Raw genomic sequence first — 20,556 nt, forward strand, 5'->3', positions numbered from 1 at the left:
AATCAAGAACCCTATTGATTTTTATGCTCAACACAGCCGACCCTTGAGGTAAAAGGTCAAATGGCCACGAATCTTATTGATTTTGACAAGCAATTCAAAATCAAAGGGCTCTTGTTGTATTCAAATGACCATCTATGAAATGTGAGGGATTATTGGATTATTATTGCCACGTTTCCCGTAAATTCATTTATTTGTGGCGGCCCGTCACAAATACATTTGGTGCCACCTGCGTCATAGCCCAGAGAATAAGAAGACGGAGCAGGAGGGATCAGTGTTGCCAACTTAGAGACTTTGTGGCTATGTTTTGCAAGTGATCAGACCCCTCTAGATACTATTTTTGAAAAACGCAACTCATAATAAATGTAGTGAAGAGACTTTTGGCGAGTCTGACATGAAAGCACGTATTTCTCTTCTCCAAGAGCAGCGAGTGCTGCTGTGGGCCCCTCTTCCAAGCACTAACAGGAGGCTCTGTCTTCTTTGGGACAAAAAGAAGTGGCAGAAAAACGTTGATTTATTCTTCTACACATTTGCTTTGGTTGTTTTTTGCTCAGTTTTGCAAATGTGTCATGGCTAATGATGCAAATTTGAGAATGACGTCATCCCCTTCATTGAAGACATGAGTCTTGACGTAACACTCAGTGCCAGTGAGATCAACACCTTGCTCTTCAACACCACCTTTCTGTTTCTTACCCCAATAACACAAAAACGGAGCCAAAGAAAGTTGGAAGTGCCAGCATTTCGATAAAAAAGGTGAGAAACTGAATGTAAGAAATAAGAAAATGACAACATGGTGTCCATGTTGATCTCACTGCCATGTTGTGTCTTTGGGAACACTCACGTCTTCAATGACGGTAAAAGTAACCTTAAATGTTCATTTATACCTTTAATTTGTCATTTATACACCTTTAGAATTGTTTAGAAACTATAAACACATGTTTTGTGTTAACTTTTTTGAGCGTCAACCGCTGATGACATCGTAGGTATGCGACATAGCTGACTTCCGGTTCTGGTTGCCATTTTGTTAGCAAGCTAACAAGGACGTTTTGTGATAAAAAATACATTAAGAGCAAAGTTGGACTCACTCAGCGTATTAATAACACGACAACATGCGTGCCATATTGTACGCTAACTGTATAATGTAAGCAATGAAAACATGCTAACGGGGGTGCTAAGGGAGGTTCCACTGTATTCCAAAAAAGGAAGCATACACATTTGAGTCTATATCTATCCATCCACGCTTCGGAACAGCTTCGGGTTGAGCTTTCTTGGTGCCCTCAGTCTCCTTTTGGATAAAACTGGTGTCCTTGCCAAGAAATGAATACAGGAGACTCCCACTGGCCTCAGTTGTTTATGTTTGTTAAGAGTGTTGCTCCAAATAAAGCAGTTACAGCGCTACTATTTTGAAGTGGAAAACCATGTACCCCACAAGAGGCGAGTAGAGCTGTGCCCTGTCGGCATAATTTAGTGGGTTCGCTTGTCTCTTTTATTCAAAGACTCAGGAAGCCACCGCGCTCTCACAGAGTGGCCATGTTTGGCCTCAGCTGTGTTTCCCATCATTCCCCGTGCACACTCACACAGCCCCGAATGGAAAAGCAAGGTGGCGTGCGTGTAAACCGCCACCAGAAAATCTGCTGGGCCGCTTCAGACGGCCGCCGTCTGTCCCCATCACAGCGACCACAACTCTGTAATCAGCGCGCACGAGACTATTTCTGTGCTATGCAACGACGGATTCGACAGCAAACCAGCGAGCATCTCCATGGAGAGGCGGGAAGTTTTTTGTAAAGAATAATAAACATGGATGCCGCGAGAGTGGTGCTCGACTTTGCTGCATGCTAACACCGTCTAGCGCACGACTTCCCTTAATTACAAGCGCGTGCAGCCATAATTGTTTCTCCTCCATCAAGCGCACACATACTTGATGTGCGGGGGAGCCACTAAATGCCCCTGAAGTTTTCCAAGAGTGGAATTCATTGCAGATTTGAGGTCGCATCTCTCACAAACAGCCGAAAATGATCAATTAGTGGCTAAAGCAGGCAAAAAAATGTGGAAATTCACTGCGAATGACTTCCTATATTTAAAGTCCCGTCTTATTCAGCGACCGTGAGCCACAGCAACCACGCTCCAAAAGTATTGGGTCACAGCTCTTCATCAATGAATGGGCAATTACACTCATTTGTCCTGAACATTTTGGACAATTGTATGTTTCCAACTGTGTGGGAACACTCTGGGATGAGCTAGAACAGAGCCAGGACAGTAACCGTTACACTCTGGGGGGGGGGCATGATCTTCATCACATTTCTTATAGCCTCTAATCACCTCCTTACTCGCTCACCTGCACGCCACCCACACGCCTCATTTCCTGCACCTCGGAGATTTGTGGGGTGACTCCAACAACAAGAAGACACTATGGAACGCTTTGATTGTCGACAGCTTTGTTGTGTGTGTGTTGATGAATATATGGGTAAGCAGGTAAGGTGTGGGAGGAAGACTTGCAGGCCACTTTAGATCCACCTGGCTCTCTGGGCCCTTAAAAGACCTTTTAGGTGCCACAATAGTGTATCGGATAGTGTTATGTTGGGAATGAGTGTGTGTGTGTGTGTAGCTTTAATGCTAATGAGTGTAATGAGCGTCTCCAAAAAGGCCTGTTGTGTCTTGACTTACTTTTGACATATAAAGTAATTCCTCGTGTAGCGCGATTAATTGGTACCAGGCCCGACCGTGAAAAGTGAATTTTCACAAAGTAGGATTCCTTATTTATAAATTGAATATTTTCGTAGTTAGAGCGTAGAAACCTGTTTACAGCCTTCTCAATGTTTTTTTTTACCATCATTAGAGGCCTTCAGACATTAAATAACACCCCTACAGTCACCTTTACACTCCTATTACCCAATATAGTAGCTATAATAATACAAAATAAGACACAACACTTGGCATTCACAGCGTGCTTCCCGCAGTGGCTCATCAATGTAACGACACTAAGTGACCAGTGTAGAATACTAGTGTAATGGTGCTGTTTGTGGTTAAGTAGAGACTCATGATGCGCTTCAATCACTTTATTAACAAGCAGAGAACACATATGCAGTGAACATTCACACAGGAGCTGCTGTCGGCCGCAGCTCGCGCCAGTCACTCGCACTCTCCACACTGCTAACCATGCTAACACACAAGCTATGTCCCATTTTGGGGTCTGCATTCTTCAAGTGCTTCAAGTGTTGCTGTATGGACTCCAACAACAAAGACCATGATGACTTCTGTCTGTCTGGGACATCATCTGAGGCCTGTTGGACCAAACTAGGATAATCTTGGTTATCCTTGCTCAATTTATCCATTATCTGGTTGCAGAAAAGTAGGATAGTGGAAAGTGGGATATGTTGTGGCATAGGTTACCATGGAGATATATTCTGTGGTGTTAGATTGTGCCAGACCAGGCTAAGGTCCAGGATCTATTGAATATCATCCCTTATCTCAATCACCAGTCACGGAAACCAACAATTATTCCACTGCCCACTTCACATCGTGTTCACATTCAACTACACCCACTGTCATTATTTGTCATCATTCATTTCAATCGTTGTAGATAAATGATTGTAGATGATTTTGCAATCATTAGATCATTTATCAGATAATTTGCAGTCTCCCACATACTATATACACCAAGTCCCCAACTAACAAACACAATTGGTTCCAGACGACCGTTCTTAAGTCGAATCGTTCTTAAATCGAAACAAAATGAATATTACCAATGATATAGGTACTACATGTACGTGTATACATATATACATATATGTGTATGTATGTAAATATGAGTTTGGATGCAGTAGTAATATTAAATGAGGATAATTCATGAAAAAAACAATAATAATGATATAATAATACGTAATGATAAATGTTATTTACCTGTGAAGAGGAGTGGTCGAGCATACGTCGTTGGTTGTGGTGGAGGAGGAGGAGATATTGAAAAAAAGGACAAACTCTTGTTAGCAGACTCTTCTAAAAGAGGTAGTGTTCTGTGGGTGGTGTAGAATTAAGCAGGCCTATTAACTCTTCATAAACTTTAATCACACGCTCTGTCCGGGTTGTATCATCCAGCTAAAACCGAGCTTTCCTAGCTTTACCGGACGCTTTCTCTGCCCAGTCTGTTGGTCTCATTAGCTCTAAGGTTGCCTCTTGGTCCCATTAGCAGTGTCACAGTGCCCTCTACTGGTCAAGCATGTACAGTAGCAGTATACATACTGATTCCTAAGCACTACAAGGCAAAATTAAATAAAATATAAAGAGTCGGCTTGTGTTCGTATCGGCGAGTGTTCGCTAGTTGGGTGTTCGTAAGTTGGGGACCTAGTGTACCGTATAAAATATACCACCCATCAAAATACACAAATACACATCTACAAGTTAAAAGAGTTATACGGTCTGATGGAGTCATATTTACACAATTTCACTCACATCTGCAGTCAATTTCACCTACAATTTAAACGGATTCATAATTACAATGCGAATACATTTTCGGAGATGTGTTGGTTAATGTGGAGGCGTGCTACATTACCCAGAAGGCTTAGCTAATAAAGAGTTCACAGCTATTACCGTACGCCGCTGTCCCTGATGTGTTGAACAAGCAACAAACATAACATTAATTAACTATTTGGATTTTAAATACGATGATTTCAGCGGAGCAGTGAGTGTGTATTTGTGCACTCCTCACGCAGAAAGTCTTGCAGACCGCCTCTGCAATTGTGCACCCCTAATTTTCACCTTTGGTTTTTATGGTCTACTTGCTAGTGGTGCAGTGTCCAAGCAGATGCAGCAGATGGTGCTGCACTCACAGGAGGACTGGCTATGACCCTGACTGACTCTCCTGTACAGCAGTTAGTTGGTATTTAACTGGTGATGATGCTAATCGCTAAAGGTGATGTTGCAGCGTGATGGAAGAAACATCTTGCGTTCGCTTAGCGTTCGTCAACAAGTGTGTGTTGATTTGGGCTGACGTTTGGTGTCTGCTGTGTGTTTGGAGGCGACTCAGCAGAGGAAGGCCATGAAGAGACTGCGGTGACTTCTTGTCAACATGGATCAACCACTCTCTTCACTCATTTCACTCTTTTGTGCACGTGGCTTTTATTGCTGCCACAGCCCACCCAAGCCCCCCCCCTTGTCCTCATTTAGCCTCTCTTCGTTCACTGTACATTTACGGCTAGCATTAGTGTTTCTTGGAGGTCCAAACTGATGGAAACTTCTGGATGCTAAAGGTCCCAGCTAGCTGGGCTCTTTCAACTATGTGACCGTTAAAAGTGTGCAGTATGAGAAATCAGGTTTATTTATGGGGCTGTGGCCCTAATATCAGGAAAAAGTTTACGCCAGTGTTGCTGCGGCTGCTTGCAGTTTTGACGAGTCAGCATTTTGATGCAATTAACATAAGAAATAATTACAGAAGAGGTTATTAATAGTGACAGCGCTTCACAAGTTCTTATCCCAACACAAACAAATCTTATAGCATGTCTGCTTTCGAGTCAGTCTTCTTTCCATTACATTTTTTTTTTTTTTTTTTTGGAACTCACCGGCACTTCACTCGGTACATCTGGGGTGTCCAGACTTTTTCCACCAAACGCCACATACCGAAAAACAAAAGAATGCGGGGTTCGAGTGTGATATCTTGCCACTTTCAATTTGTCTACTTTTTCGAGTAACTTTACAACTCCGTCATTCGAAATTCCAGGAATTTGAATTTAATTTGAATTGAGGTTGCAAACAGGAAGTTTAATTGCAATTCAAATTCAAATTGAAGGAAGCAAAATTGAAATACCATGAAATTCCAATGCTAATTTTGGTACGTTGCAGAATCATGCTTTACAATATATTCCATATATGACTGTTTTACATATTTGGGAAATATTATTACTATGAACTTCATGTACACGTCATTGCAATACAACTATACAAATGTTAGTTCAATGTAATAAGGGACAATAAAAAAAATATCTTCGTGAAGGCCATTTTTTAAAAATATGTCATCTCTTTGGATTGTGCATGGGCACCTAACGTGCGTGTGTGTGTGTGTGTGTGTGTGCGCGCCCCATGCTGTGCACATACTACGGTTGCATTGTGGAGCCATGCAGGCTGTAATGTGCTTGCAGCTGCTCGGTGGCTCTCAGCAGACGTTTCTTCTTAAAATACAGACGGCAGACCTCATCAAAGCTGGACTGTAGCGTCTTAAAATTACTCCCGAAGGTCACAGAGAAAGGGGGGAAAACACGCACATGAATGAAGGTCCACACTTTATCATGGCTGACATGTTTACTAAGAAATAAGACTCGATGAGTCCACTGCACAATGTCCGCCTGAGCCAAAGTCCATAAGCAGAAAGACAAATGTTACAGCATGGTGACATGAAACAAGACATAAAGACCATGAATGCTCATTATGGCAAACCATAATTATTATGCAGCCATTGAAGAAAAGTCTTAACGTAAATTATGTTTTTCATTGCGGCATTATCAGTCTCTAATATATTTTGTTACATCGGCATGATAGAAAAAGGCAAAAAAAAGAAAGTGTCAAAGAAAATAACAAAAAACAAGCCATATATTATTATATTTTAATATATTAGTTTTAGTTATTAGTATATTTATTATTATGCATAGCCTACAGTATTATATTACATTTATATAAATATAATACAATAATGAATTAAAAATTCTTGCAGATGTATGTTATATGCGACAGGGGTGTCCAAAGTGCAGCCTGAGGACCATTTTTGGCTCATGACTTATTTTTATTGACATATTGTAAAAATAAAATAAATGGATTGTTAATTAGATACTGTATATTATTAATAGCGCTATCAAGAGATTCAAAATATTGTGGCCGGGCAGTGTACTTTTAAACTTGCGCACTCCTCCTCCACCTTGCTCTTGCAACCTGGCTGCATGCAAGGTTTTCCTGAAAATAATTTGCATCCAAATTTTCTTCCTAAAGGCTTTGCGGGCTGTCTGCGGGTTTGAAAATGCTTAAGCTTGAGCTAAGCAAACTCGTTCTTACAAAGAAGGCGTATCACTCTACTCAGAGTGCTTTTGAAATGTAAAAACTGTCACATCTTCCTCCTCCATTTTCACATCTCCTCTTGATACTCACTGCTACTCACCTTGCCCTCCCAACTACAATGGGAGCCTATCAGCAGATGCTAAAAAAGCCCAAACACAAGGACAGCCAATCACTATCCGTTTCAGGGTGTGACTGACCATTGTTTTCCACCCTAAACAACTCAAGCACAAGAAGTCCAACGCATAAAAACAGATTTTATAAAAAGGCAACTTGCATACAGAATCTGTAAAGGTAGAGATTGAAAATTAGATTAATGCGATTAAAAAATTGATGACAATTTATGCACTAATTTGACAGCCCTACTTTTGGTATCTTTAATGTACGAAATGTATTAAAGTGCCCCCCATTCTTCAGTTTAATACAAATATCTATGATATAAATGTTGATAACACTGCAAAGGATGGCATGGTATCACGATAGTAATATGTAAGGCAATTAGCTGCTGATATGAAATAGAATAAAGCAGGTTATTATATAATTGGAAGCACCTGTGCATGTTGACCAACTTTTCTTTTCCAAAACATGACACCATGCCGTCATCCTGCACTTCCTCGCCCCTCCCGCTCCTTTCCTCTTTGAGTTCACGGTGACGCAAAGCAGCCACCGCCGTGTGATTACGTGCTAATCAATGACGTCTAAAGAGAGGCAGCGCGGCTGCGTAGCATCACCCTCATGGCTCGCGCTGCACAACAGCTGCAACATCTGCGCTCGGCAGCAGCAGCACCACGTCCTCCGCCAGATCCCAGAGGTCACCAGGGGTCTTGTCTTGGGGCCACAGTATTTCACCGTAACTGGAGGAAGAACTTCCTTGCAAAAATAGACTGTACACTTCGGATTGATCATTTGGATGATTTAGGTGTTCTAGCGAGGTTGTGCACCCCGCCTCCTGGTGAGAGCTGAACTCCAGGAAGCATCCTGGCACACAGAGCACATTTCCAGGTGCGGGGAAGTCAAAGGCGCCAAATGGCTACTTCTTTCCTGTCTGTTGGCGCAGGAGAAGAAAATGGATGTGTTTTTAGGACGAGTAAAGACACAAAGTGGACCTGAGACGGACTAAAGGTCCGTGTAAACACCACTGGAGGGTGCTATTGTTATGTCAGTAAGGGTAGCATTTCTGGACTTCCAGGACTGTGGCCCATTGCTCGGTAATGACTGACATATCAGTGTTTGGGGGCCCCCCCAATGGCTAGTGGGGCCCTAAGCAGCCTCTGGTTACCGGAATCCTCTTCCACCCCTCTATGATGACATCATTGGTGGATGTTAGACACCTTGTGCTCCTCCACCTTCCTGACTTCGGCTTGAGGATTCCCCACAGGTGCTCACTTGGGTTCAGGTGTGGAGGAGACATACTTGACCATTCCATCACCTTCACCTTCATCGTCAAGCAAGACACTTGACCATCTTGTAGGTGTGTTTGGACTCCTTGTCATGTTGGAAGACTGTCATCGGCTTCACGGTGTCACAGTACATGTTGGAAGTCATCTTTACCCTCAATGAACCGCAGCTTCCCCAATGCCGGCAGCAGTCATGCTACCACCACCATACTTGGCTGTGGGCAAGACACAATTATCTTGCTACTCACTTGTGTGCCAGCTGTTTAGACAATAACGGCTGTGTGTTGACTCATTTTTAGTGGCCTGCAGCACTCATGCAGCCTCACACCTTGATGCTACCACCGCCATGCTTGACAGTAAACAAGACGCAATTATCTTGCTACTGTGTTGCCAGCTATTTATGGAATAATGTGCTGTGTGTCGACTCTCAGTCTGTACTGCTACACCAGATTTACTTGAAATGCAGAAAAGCGAGGGAAGCACTCACGTTTGTCATATACTTTAGTTTGGTTGACCGAAAAGTCAAGTTTTTCATGTATTATTTCATGGTTTCCTTTCATTTACAGTATGTCGGTGAGACATTATCATTAATCATGTCATTGATCGGTTATCAATGCAATGTCATTGGAAGATGACAATTGTGCACAGCGGCGGTTTTAGAGAGATGCCACGTGAATTTAACCAGCACGAGTGCTCCCCCATCTTTGTGCGATGCAGAAAAGGTCATTGATTGGAGAAAATCAATAGGGTGCCTTGGCAGTTCTGCTCCAGTGGGTCGCACTAATCAACCTGCAGTCAACCTGCTGATCACGCTGCTGCTAGAGCATGTAGATTACACTCTCGGTGCTGTGCAAGCACGGTCACTCTTTACATCATCTGAGAATGTTTGAGTCTTATGAGCTGGTGTCCCTAATGAGGTGTACAGTGAGTGTGTCACTGCTCAAAGCAGACGGCAGTGGAGGCCATAAAGCTTCCTGAGAGCCACGCTGGCGAGCATGAAGCCAGCACACTCGTGCAGCACATTCACATCTGCACATTCACATCTTTTTTTTTTTTTTTTTTTTTTTACAACCTGCAGCCTTTGCAGCGTTTTATGAACATGAAAGTATATTTCAGTGTGCGTGGCCCGCACCAGCGCTGAGCTTCTGCTTGTGGAAACTGTCTGCAGAAATGATCAACATCCACATTGAAGTACAATGCTCTGCATGCTATACAATTGCAAACGTTTTTGTAGAAAATACTCTGTAGACGCAGATTACGCGCTCTGCGTAGGCCGCATTTTGCACAAGGGGGCGCATTCTCTGCAATTGCGCAAAAGTATGAGGCATAGCTCACCAAGTCAGCCCAAAAATGGAAAAAATAGACAAGTAATCTGACACAGGGCTCGTTGCCACAATGCTGATTGACAGCAAGCAGCAGAGCAAGAGAATAGAATGGAATGATTCACCTACTCACCTGTCAATCCCTGGTGGTGTAATGGTACAGCTGCTGCCTTGTAAGGCAGAGGGCACAGATTCATTCAGAATTTCTTTATTCTGTTAGTTTGTTATTTTGTACAAATAAATTTGTGCTTAAGGCCAGGAAAAACATGTTTGATGGCCGCCATGTCGGATGACATGATGTGAAGCCAAACATGAAGTATAGTGCAATAGTCAATGTTTGGGTTTGAAAAAGGATATTACGGTTAATTTATTGTTCCTCCCTATCGGCTTCCTTCCTGAAGGGAAACCACTCAGCCACAGTCAAGTGTCCTTGAGCTTTTGTTCTGACATCTTGGACATTTTCTATGTGAAGCCTTCAAGGAGACACTTCCTGGTGCGTCTGGGCACACACGCTCGCATCCCGTCTGTGGATGCTTTATCTCCAGATGTTTGCATCTGGTGGAAGGCTACAAACACCTGGCCCGAGACTTCCAGTGTCCATGGAAGACTTTGTACATTAAAGACTCTAAAGCAACCCAATGTAGGTCAGTATGTGCTAAGGCTATCTTTGTGTTATAGCTGGCAAAGCTAAATATCCAATTATATAAACAATAGACAGGAATCCTAATTCCGTGTTTCTCACTGATGTAACAAAAAAGGAAAACACTGATATTGGCAATAACTGTAAAGCAAAAACATCAACTGATTGTAATGGAATTGAAATGGAAACAATAAAAAGGGTTATCAAGGACATCGTAGGACCTTTGGCATACATTAGTAACTTATCATTTCGGACTGGAAAATGTACTAACACAATGAATGTAGCTAAAGTAGCGAAAGAACAACACTAAAAACCCACAGAAATTTCAGCATGTGGAACAAAATTATGGAACGGCTTGAGTAAGGAACTCAAACAAAGCACCAAGATGAGCAATTTCAAGACACAATGCAAACAGTTGATGTTTGCAAAATACAAGGAAAAAGAGTCTTGAACTTGTTTTGTTATGTTTGTCTCTGTTCATTATTATTTATTTATTATTACACTGATTATTGTATATGATTTCTATTTATTATGCCAAAATCTTAATAATTACATCATCATATTGTAACATGACCCTATCATTCTTCTATGTATTAAAAAATCACATATGGAATACAGGAAGTGAATAAATGTACTGCAGTAGATGTGCAACGGATGGGGGGTACAATTCAATGAGCTTCTTGCTACCCCTTTTGGACATGTGGAACTGTGAATTGAATTATGTGATGTTTTCCATTGTGACTTGTATGCATGTTCAAATAAAATTACACCATTACCATTACACATTATTACTGAATTTATTATTTTTACTATATGCGAAGGGGCAATTAAAAACAAGCTTTGGGTTGAAAATGGCCTCAGGGCGCACTTTGGACACCCGCCTTATATGCTTGATTTATATGCATTGTGGTTGTAGAAGTAGTTGGACAGATACAGAATGTAAAGAAAACGTGGACTCTTCTGGTAAGATTGTGCTGTGTGTCTGCGGGACTTTTTTGTCCGTTTGTTAGGTCAGAGGTCCGATGTTCCACCTGAGAGAGGGCAACTTGGCCAGGCGATGTGCATTGTTGGCAGGCATGGGCTCTGCGCATGTACTGCCACAGAACTGAAACGACCCAGTCAAAGACATCCAAAATGGTGACTTATGAGCCTTAAAAAAGGACCTCGTGGCACAATGGCAGCGCGTCTGACTCCAGATCAGAAGGTTGCGTGTTCAAATCACGTCGAGGTCAACGTTGGTTATTTTAGGAAGCAGTCAGTTTCTTCCCCGCCAAAATCCTCCAAGTGGGGCTTTATGAAGCTTGCTTTCTACAATGGGGACAGAGAAGAGTTTTCATAGTTGTCGAAAGTGCTTTGTTAAGATGAACAATTAAGATTCAGGGACAAAAAATAACCTCGCGGTTTTTTGATTGTCACACGTCATAAATGATTGTTCATCAAGACCTTTGTTCATATAGCTAATCGTGTCTGAGGCAGATCCCTGGTAGCATTGAAATGAACAAAATGTCATAAAAGAGAGCTATTTTAGCTTTATAATCTGTTACATAGTATGAGCTGTCTTTCTGAAACATTGCTTAATGCGCGGCAGAGGTTGTGTGTTGAAGAAAGGGCTGAGAGGGACCCCTAGTGGTTGGATGGGCCAATTTGGAATTTGGTTCTCAATTTTTTTTTTGTCATGCCCTCACTGGGGAACAGGAAGGTTTCTCCCCCCACCCGATTTGAAATATTATTGAGAAACTGATAATATCTATTTATGTTTACTATGTTTATTTTATGTTTATATTTACTGTACAGACTGAAACCAGCGAAATGCAACAAAATGGTGAGCAGTCAAGCATGCATGCGTCTTCAAGAGTCAAACTGCATGCTGAATACAACAAATTGATAATTTTGAAAGTTCTCCCTGCCTCTCAACCCCCCCTGACAGTTCACAGCGTCCCCCCAGGAGGCCTCCCCACTATTTGAGAGGCACTGTAATGTAAACTAATCCATGTAGATATATACGTTTTATATACAGTATTTAAAGAAAAAAACAACCTGCAGCCTGCTTTGTAATATCGGTGAAAAAAGCATATTAAAGTATTAATATTAACTTTTTCTTCTTATTTGTTGCTCATTTTTTCCAGTTATCCTGTTTTTTGTTTCCCAAATATTTTAACTTTTACATTTTTTTGTTTTATAATGTTCATAAACCATATTTTGACTTTTTTTTAATAATATTTTAACTTTTCCGCAACCTAATTTTTCCAAATTTGCAACTTTTTTTGTTTTGTGTGTCACCTAATATTACAACTTTAAAACAATGTTTTTTTTCTTCTTTAATATTTAAACTTTATGTTGAAACAACTTTACGTATCTTTTTTCTCTTAATATTATGACTTTTTCCCAAACTAATTTTCCCAAAACTGCAACTTTATTCTTTGTTTTGTTTCTCATATAAGAGCATTAAAAAAAGTATTTTTTTCTTTAATATATGAAGTTTATGTATTTTAGTCTTATGACTTTCTTTTTGCAAAATGTATGACTTTTATTTTTTTAACAAATATTTCCCAACCTTGCAAATTCATTCTTTCTTTTGTTTTGTTTCTCTTTTTTAATCTGCAAAGACATCGGTTTGTTTGAAGACAAATGAGTGTATTTTTAAAAGAAACAATGCTTGAGTGTCTCTACAGGAAAGATCACATGTTTTTTTCCCCACACAAACATACAGACAGACAACTGTAACACGCTGCATGGAACTTTACACACATTGGCATTAAAATAGTAAGTTAAAATACTTTGATTACATTTTCATTAAAAAACAAACTCATTTTGTTCTTATGAAATGATTATTCCTATTGCGGGGGCACCCTAATTTCCCTGAGGGAGCACCCACTGCATAAATAACACAAATAACACATTTGTCTCCCTTTTTGCATTTCATGTTGAATGCCACATGACCGTGAAGCCGCAGCTGGGCCACCCGGAAGTATCTGAATGTAGTAATAGATATTAATAATAGCCTGAGGATGCAGAACCTGTCTGCCTACAGTCACTTGTTCTCCAAAGCACAGTGCAGACAGGTGCAGCCTTTGACATTAGCCAGGGAGTGGGGGTGGGGGTCGTCAGGTTAGCAGCGGACTGAGGTCGTTCTGGTCTTCAGATGTCTGCTTGTCTCCTTGGGAAGTCTCTGGTCCCAGGTCCTCATTGGCCACGTCCACTCCGATCACACACACCACCCTGAAAATATACGTTACAAGTTACTCTCATTTCCAACAGGACTCCAAGCTTGCTGACAAGACGGCACTCGACAGGTCCTTGTTTTACCACATTCCGTGTTCCGTCAATGATTAATACTATAGAAAATGATAGAAAGTCATTGGGTTAAGTACCAGTTCCGTTCCGATACTGTGATGTAAGTGGAGTTTTGGTGTACGGTGAGGCTGATCTTACACCTAAATGATGGCTAAATTAACTCCTAAGTTGCTCACACTGTGCATGGAACACATGACGGACATTAAATAAAACATTAAACAGAAGAATTAAATAAAACAGTAATAGTAAATAAAATGCACAGCACTCGCAATCTTTCCACATCAATTTTAAGACCACTACACTGCTTTGTTATTGCTGCCTCTTTCAGAGGATCAGTAACCTGGCAGTTACGTGTAGTGTTAAAGAGTGACACTGTGTGTGTTTGTGTGTGTGTGTGTGTGTGTGTGGCTGCATGCAGAGAGCACATTTGACTTTGCTGATGTTGTTTTTGCTCGATTGGGCCGACTGTAGCCTGTTTTGTTCGTCCAAATAAATGTTAAAATGCCATCTTAAATGCCATCTTAAAATACAGCCCAGTATGAAGAGCCGCACTGTAACTAGTTCTTGGGCGAGTCTCTTAAATTACTGACTTAAATTAAGTTTTTCATTAATTTATGAGCGTGCGTACGCAACCACGAAACAATGGAACTTGGAATACTGTAAAACGAGGACCACCTGTTCTAACGTGGTCATGGTGGAGTAATATGTAGTCGTGTGTAAGAGGAAGGGCGATGTCACTTTTGTTAGTTAGCTCCTTAACTTTAACCTCTGTTATGTTTCCCAAACATGAGGCAGACTCTTCTGATGGCAAAGGCAAGTGAAAAGTGAAGTGAAATTAGACATGTTCAGAAAGTGGAGAAATGCCAAACGACATTGGCTGCATGAAGGATAAAGATGGTCCTTGAACATGTGAAAGCATCTGCTCCTATGAGACGTACACTGATAACTAAGCCGTGTAGTGGGCTCATTATTGAGACTTCCTCCTCCCAATAAGGCTGTCTCTCCGTCTCTTGTAACGCCCCTTGCAAGACAGCCACAGGGATAAAAGTAAGGAGTTGTTTTCTTTTTTTAATTGTATTTAATGTTTTTATGACTCTATTTTATATGGCTTTCATGTCTTTTGTGTATAGTGTGAGTGACTTACGAGATTTATTTTCTGATTTAAACTAAAATCTCGACTTAAACGCTGTGGTTGGAACTAATATCTTGGGACACAGCTCTTAATAAGTCAATCCCAATACTTTTGTCCATACAGTGTATTTCCGTGTCGACGTGTGTGTTATTTGTCTATAAATGATCCGCAGGCTTCCAGGGTGAGATGAACAGAGCACAGACTTTGTAACAATCATGCATGTTAGTCCACTAGAGATGTTTCATCTTGCACACTCAGCAGCACTACAGTGTGCGACACAGCACACACAAGAACAGTTTAGTGGGCATTTCTTTCCACGCTGCGGCTCAGTGGAGCTACAAAAGCTACAAACAAGTTTCCACCAAGCAGAACACTTCCTGAATGATAAAATGGGTACGTATTTTGACTTAGAACGTGGAAAGATATTCTTTGAACTCACCCGAGCAGCAACATGGGGATTAAGCAGAGTCCCGCGGACAGCAAGAAGCTGAAACCAGGATACCACGCCACCGTGGCCGCGTACAAGCTGTTGAAGACAGCCCCCGACACGTTGGCCGTGAGCACCTCCACAAAGGACAGGCAGGCGAACAGGGCGCCTGCACAAGCATGAGAAACACTTAGTCTCGAGTAGTTTCGAGTAGAACAAGAGGACTCTGGTAGAGTCTACAAACGTGGCGGTTCAGGGGATGCTCAAGCAGTGCAGCCGCTCACCCTGCTCCGATTTGGGGATGATCTTTGACATCATGGACCGCAGCACAGCGTACGGCATGATGGACAGGAGCATTGACACCCTCGCTGTGGTGAGAGCAAAATTTATTAAAAAAAATGTTTTTTAAAAAAAACAACCCATACACAGATGCCATGTAAATGCTCAAAAACATTGAATGAGATCCATTACAATGTCACAGTATGTTCATTGTAATTCATTCCACTCAATGAACCGCAGCTCCCCCAGTGCCGGCAGCACTCATGCAACCAACACCATGCCTGACTAGTAAAGACACAATTACCTTGCTACTCACTTTTGTTGCCAGCTTTTTCAGCTATAATAGCTGTGCTTGAATAAGTCCAATGGGACCTCAGATTTTGTCATTAATTCGTTCCAAAAGGTGGGAAAAAAAGTGAAACGTACAAAAACTGAGACCACTTTTTCCCATTAGAGATAATGTAAATCCAATTAATCTGTTCCATACATAAAACAATATTAACAAAAAATACATTTTATAGAAAATAATGATGGTTTCACATGCAGAAAACAATAAAAATAATAAAATGATTATAAATTAATAGATTTATATTATTTATTGTTGATGCAGACTTCCCATACATCCTGGTGCGCGTGAGTGAGAGTGCTTCTCACCTTCTTTGTCAAATTGCTGGAACTTGCAACTGTCTTTGGTCTCATGGAGAATTATTTTTAGCAATCACACGCAATAAAAAAATGCACTTGCAATGACAGTGAGTCAGCAATGTGTCGTGTGCTTTGTGTGCTTTGTATCATGGAATGATACAAGACTAGTTTGTTACGTGCAATACTGAGACAGTTTTTCAATATGCGAGGCACAGAACTTTAATGGCTGTAGGTTTCTCCTCACCTAGAAATACCATTAGCGTTGTTTTGGAGAACGCCATCATGACCATGCCCGTGACCACAGACAGGATGCCCATCAGCAACATCAGCAGCTGAGGCGTGCCGCAGTACGTGAAGGCCACCACGCCCATAAAGCTGGACAGGAAGACGCAGGTGGACAAAGCTGTGCCATAGCCAATCAGGATCTCGGTCCAGCACAGCGGCTCGTTGAGCACATAGAGCACAAAAAGGGAGCTCCCGCCAATGTAGGTGAAGCAGAAGCTGTTGAAGATCAACATCAGGATGATCAGTAACGCCCTGCGTTTGGGGCTGGCCCCCGCAAACATCTGGTAGACCCCGTAGAACATCTGCTGCATGGCCGAGCGCTGCTGGGACCTGTCCGGATTGGCGGCGTCGGGGGGAGGCTGCTTGACTGTCTCCTCCAGGATGAAGATGGCATACAGCAGGATGAGCACTTGACACAAAGCGGAGGTCAGGAAGGGCCAGTTGAAGCCCGCCGCCTTCAGGAAGTAGCCCGTCGACAGGGCGGCCACGCCCGACAACAGGCCAATCATCGAGTCCAGCCCGGCAATACGCAACGTCTTCTGCTGGCCATCCTCGCTCAGGTCAGCGATGTAGGCAAAGCAGCCCCCCAAGAAGGTGCCCAGGCCCCCGCATAGAGCAGAGATAAGCGTACAGCCCACCAGGATGTAGACGTTGAGCTCGAAGTAGGAGACGGACAGGAGGGCCAGGGTGTACGCCAGCGTGCCGACCAGGGGCAGGATGATGGCCAACTTCCGCCCACCCCGGTCGCTGTAGGCCACCACCATGAGTGTGACCACCAGGGAGGGGATGGCGGACAGGACCTCCGAGTAGAGAGAGAAGAGGGAGGCTTGCTGCTGCACCTCCTGGAAACACAAGAGTAACACCACCTCTTAGATCAGGGGTCTCAAACCTGCAGCCCATGGGACCATATTTTGTGGCTCCCTACTTGACATCAAAGTCAACACCCCTGACAGTCCAGGGCGTCCTAAATATTGTGGTGACCTTAAGTCCCTGAAGAGATGGTAAGAGGCACTTCAGCTTTCTTAAAAGAAGAGGCTCTTTAATTGGCCAAACATTAGCCAACACTGAGCTTGTCACAGGGAATGAAGTGCGTGTGTGTGCATACACGAGAGTTATTAGCAACATTTTGCATTCATCGCCATAAATACCAGAAGGATCCATTTTTGACAGTTGATGCACACCCTCGGGAGGCCGAGTTTGACGCCACAGTCATGTTGTTTTTGCCAGAAGTCTGAGCCCACCATCAGGGTGAGTCAGCACAATCAGAGACTCAGACCGGAATAGTCTTCTATTGTCCAACTTCAGTGTACCCGTGTGAACTGTGGCAGGTGGACACGACCAATTAGTTTGGATTTCCAAACAATCCTGCCATGGGAAATAATGTAAATACAGTAGATTTAATCTGTTCCAGAGTCAAACCGCCGCCACCATGAAACCAGGTGATGTTTTAAGTATTTTAACATTCTAGAAAGTAGACCTCTGTTAATATTACAATGTAAAAAAAAAAAAAAAAAGACTGTAATGCAACCGTCTGATTTTTTAACATTCTAATACCTCACACAAGTTCCATCCATCCATCCATTTTCTATGGAAATGGAATTTAACCACTGTTAATATTAAAACAAAGAAACATTGATGAGAAGTGACAACACCTACAGTATGGTGACGCTGGTGCCACAAAAATCCAAATGTGTTCACTGAACTGAAATCTCGCACATGCAAACATCCCGTGTGACTTCATAGCTGCCGTTTTCCCAAATATTTTGCTCAAGTGTCAAATTCCAGATTTTGATCTTTCACCATTTTCCCCTTTTCTGAATTTGCATTTGCAAGTAAGCGACACGACCATTGGATATTTCACAGAAAGGAGACACGTTGGCCTGCAAGAAAAGCATCCGTTGGTACATGATCTGATCAAAGCAGAAGTGAAATTTGGTAGAGAGGAAAATGAACACCTGATGCATTGCATTTATGCCCAAACTTAAAAAAAAAAAAAAACAGCAATTGAAGCAGCTGAATGTGTTTACAGACAACTCCTATACATGTCCTCTTCTAGACGGTTGAGTGTTGCTAAAGAACGTCTTATGAAGGAATGTGAACACATTGACAGATGCTTGACTTATTGACTTATTGGTATTTATGTTGGATGATTAACTGACCTTTTGCTCCTGGGGGGGGGGGAGACTCCCATAAAAAAGCCATCTGATAACAATTATTGATCATATAACCTCATAAGAACAACAAGGAGAGTTTCTTAAATGCTTTTCAGATGCTAGAGTTGGCGTCTAATACAATACTCTCACCATATTTGCGCAGGATATAATATATGCAGTATTAATATCTGTTTCATAGCCAGTATGTTATCTACGTATATTATCGTCAGTGAACACATCATTATGACCACACGCGCAAGAGCTGTACAAAAGCAGTGTTTCCCACAAGACTGTTGGGGATAGAAGGCGTCATTGTCTAATTTGCATAATTGCCCATGACGCATAAGTGGTACAGACAAAAGCAAGCAACAAATATGTTTAGAAATACAAATGAACTTTCTTCAAGAAAGAACTCTTGAAAAACTATTTGAGAAGAGCGGTATATGCTTTTATATTAGAGTGTTCAACAAGACCAGAAACAGTTGCTAGATTTGTTGCTAGAGAATCGAGAGGGGTCTGAATACTCACTAAATATAGCGACAAAGTCGGTAAGTTGGCAACACTGATCCCTCCTGCTACGTTTTCTCATTTTCCTGCAGGCCAGGTGCTTATATGTATACAATACAAAGACAGACAGTCTTGTATTGTGTATTGTGACAGTCTTGTGCTAAATCATTCTAAGAGCTGTTTCTAATGTTTTCATGACCACATTTAGCTAAATAAGAGTGTCAAAATATTAGAAACAGCTCTCAAGCGTGGCGCAATGTTGTTGTGAAACACAAAAGCGATAATAAATATGTTGTTACATGAATTAAAAACGTGAAAAATCAAAACAGTGCATGATAGTCTTTGGCACAGCTCGTGTATTGGACCTTGTTAAGACTGCATGTTTACCCAAGGCTGTGTAAATACACAATACCCAACATGTCATATGTGTGCAACTTTCACTTCAATAGTTAGTGAGAAAATTTGACGTTTTACTATCTTCATCATCCTGTGTATTTGTTTCTGCTGCAGCACCAAGACAAGGTTACATTTTTGACTTGCCTCAAAGTAGATGGACTGGTTGTTGTCAGTGCTGCTCTTGTTTGCTGCACAGGTGGATGTGTTGTCCGAGATGGGATAGGTGCTGTTGGTCAAGTCATGCCAGAGGCGCCTGTACACATACTGCTGCATCAGAGGGTAGGTGAGGTACGTGGAGAAGGCGTACAGAGCCACTACCGGCTCCACCAGGTAAAGACCCTTCATCCTCAGTTAGCTGTGATGCTGCAACAGAGGAAGATGTGAGTGTCGAGTTTCCCCCAAAAAACACTGAAGGTCAAAGTGTCAACAGGAATGAGGGACAAGTTGTCCACAAGACATTTGGTTTGACGTTCACATCCTCTTCAATTTCCAGGGCAGGGTTATGTTTGGATTACACCTAATTTTTGTCTTGTGACTGTTCACTAATTTTCACGGGTGCACTGAAGGACATGATCACAAACAAAGCAAGCTGTCATTTCCTCCGTATACTGTATGTGCAGCCATGAGCACGGATGCTGCATGCATAAAGAGGTACACACACAGAGAACAAAACAAAACAACAAAATCATCTTAATTTGGCTCAGTCTGTCTCGGTGCATGTAGTAAAACACCTACCTTCTTATGCAGATGTTGTGGTCATATCTGAATCAGTCTATGAAACCCGTCGCGGCGCTTATCGGTGTGTTGTGAAACAATCAAGTCCCGCCTATCGCTAAACCCAATTGGTCAGCTGCCTCCCAAAACCGCTTCTATTGGACAGTGAAATCTGTCATTTAGAAAAAACACATTGTGGACGACACCATTGTTAAAAACTCCCCTCTTTATTCTGTTGTAATGTATGTATATTTGTCGTTTATCCAGCTATATCGAACGTTTATTACAGTGGTTTGAGTTTGGCGTAGCCGCCGTCCCACTAGCGCTAATTAGCGT

At 42.0% G+C, this 20,556-nt stretch overlaps 1 protein-coding gene and 1 non-coding gene across 2 annotated transcripts; one reads left to right on the forward strand and one right to left on the reverse strand.

The window, feature by feature from the left end:
• The first annotated feature begins 11,548 nt into the window (after positions 1–11,548).
• trnaw-cca (transfer RNA tryptophan (anticodon CCA)) lies at positions 11,549–11,620 on the forward strand. Its single transcript has one exon. It is a non-coding gene; the product is annotated as a tRNA-Trp (tRNA).
• Positions 11,621–12,344: 724 nt separating this feature from the next.
• Positions 12,345–20,333, reverse strand: slc46a3 (solute carrier family 46 member 3). Its single transcript, XM_054755288.1, has 6 exons — positions 20,242–20,333; positions 19,651–19,869; positions 16,410–17,292; positions 15,526–15,609; positions 15,254–15,410; positions 12,345–13,607 (listed from the first exon to the last, which is right to left on the reverse strand). The coding sequence occupies exons 2-6, from the start codon at positions 19,849–19,851 to the stop codon at positions 13,493–13,495; spliced, it is 1,440 nt and encodes a 479-aa protein (XP_054611263.1). The 5' UTR covers positions 19,852–19,869; positions 20,242–20,333; the 3' UTR covers positions 12,345–13,492.
• Between the last annotated feature and the right edge of the window lie 223 nt (positions 20,334–20,556).

This window comes from Dunckerocampus dactyliophorus, chromosome 16, assembly GCF_027744805.1.
Source record: "Dunckerocampus dactyliophorus isolate RoL2022-P2 chromosome 16, RoL_Ddac_1.1, whole genome shotgun sequence".
Lineage (NCBI taxonomy): Eukaryota > Metazoa > Chordata > Actinopteri > Syngnathiformes > Syngnathidae > Dunckerocampus > Dunckerocampus dactyliophorus.

Excerpts from the sequence above, each read along its gene's own strand:
- slc46a3 (XM_054755288.1), bottom strand. The coding sequence starts at position 19,851 with ATGAAGGGTCTTTACCTGGTGGAGCCGGTAGTGGCTCTGTACGCCTTC. Across the intron at positions 15,411-15,525 it reads CATCCCCAAATCGGAGCAGG|GCGCCCTGTTCGCCTGCCTG; the intron begins GTGAGCGGCTGC and ends ATGCTTGTGCAG. Across the intron at positions 13,608-15,253 it reads ATCCCCATGTTGCTGCTCGG|GGTGGTGTGTGTGATCGGAG; the intron begins GTGAGTTCAAAG and ends GTATATTTTCAG.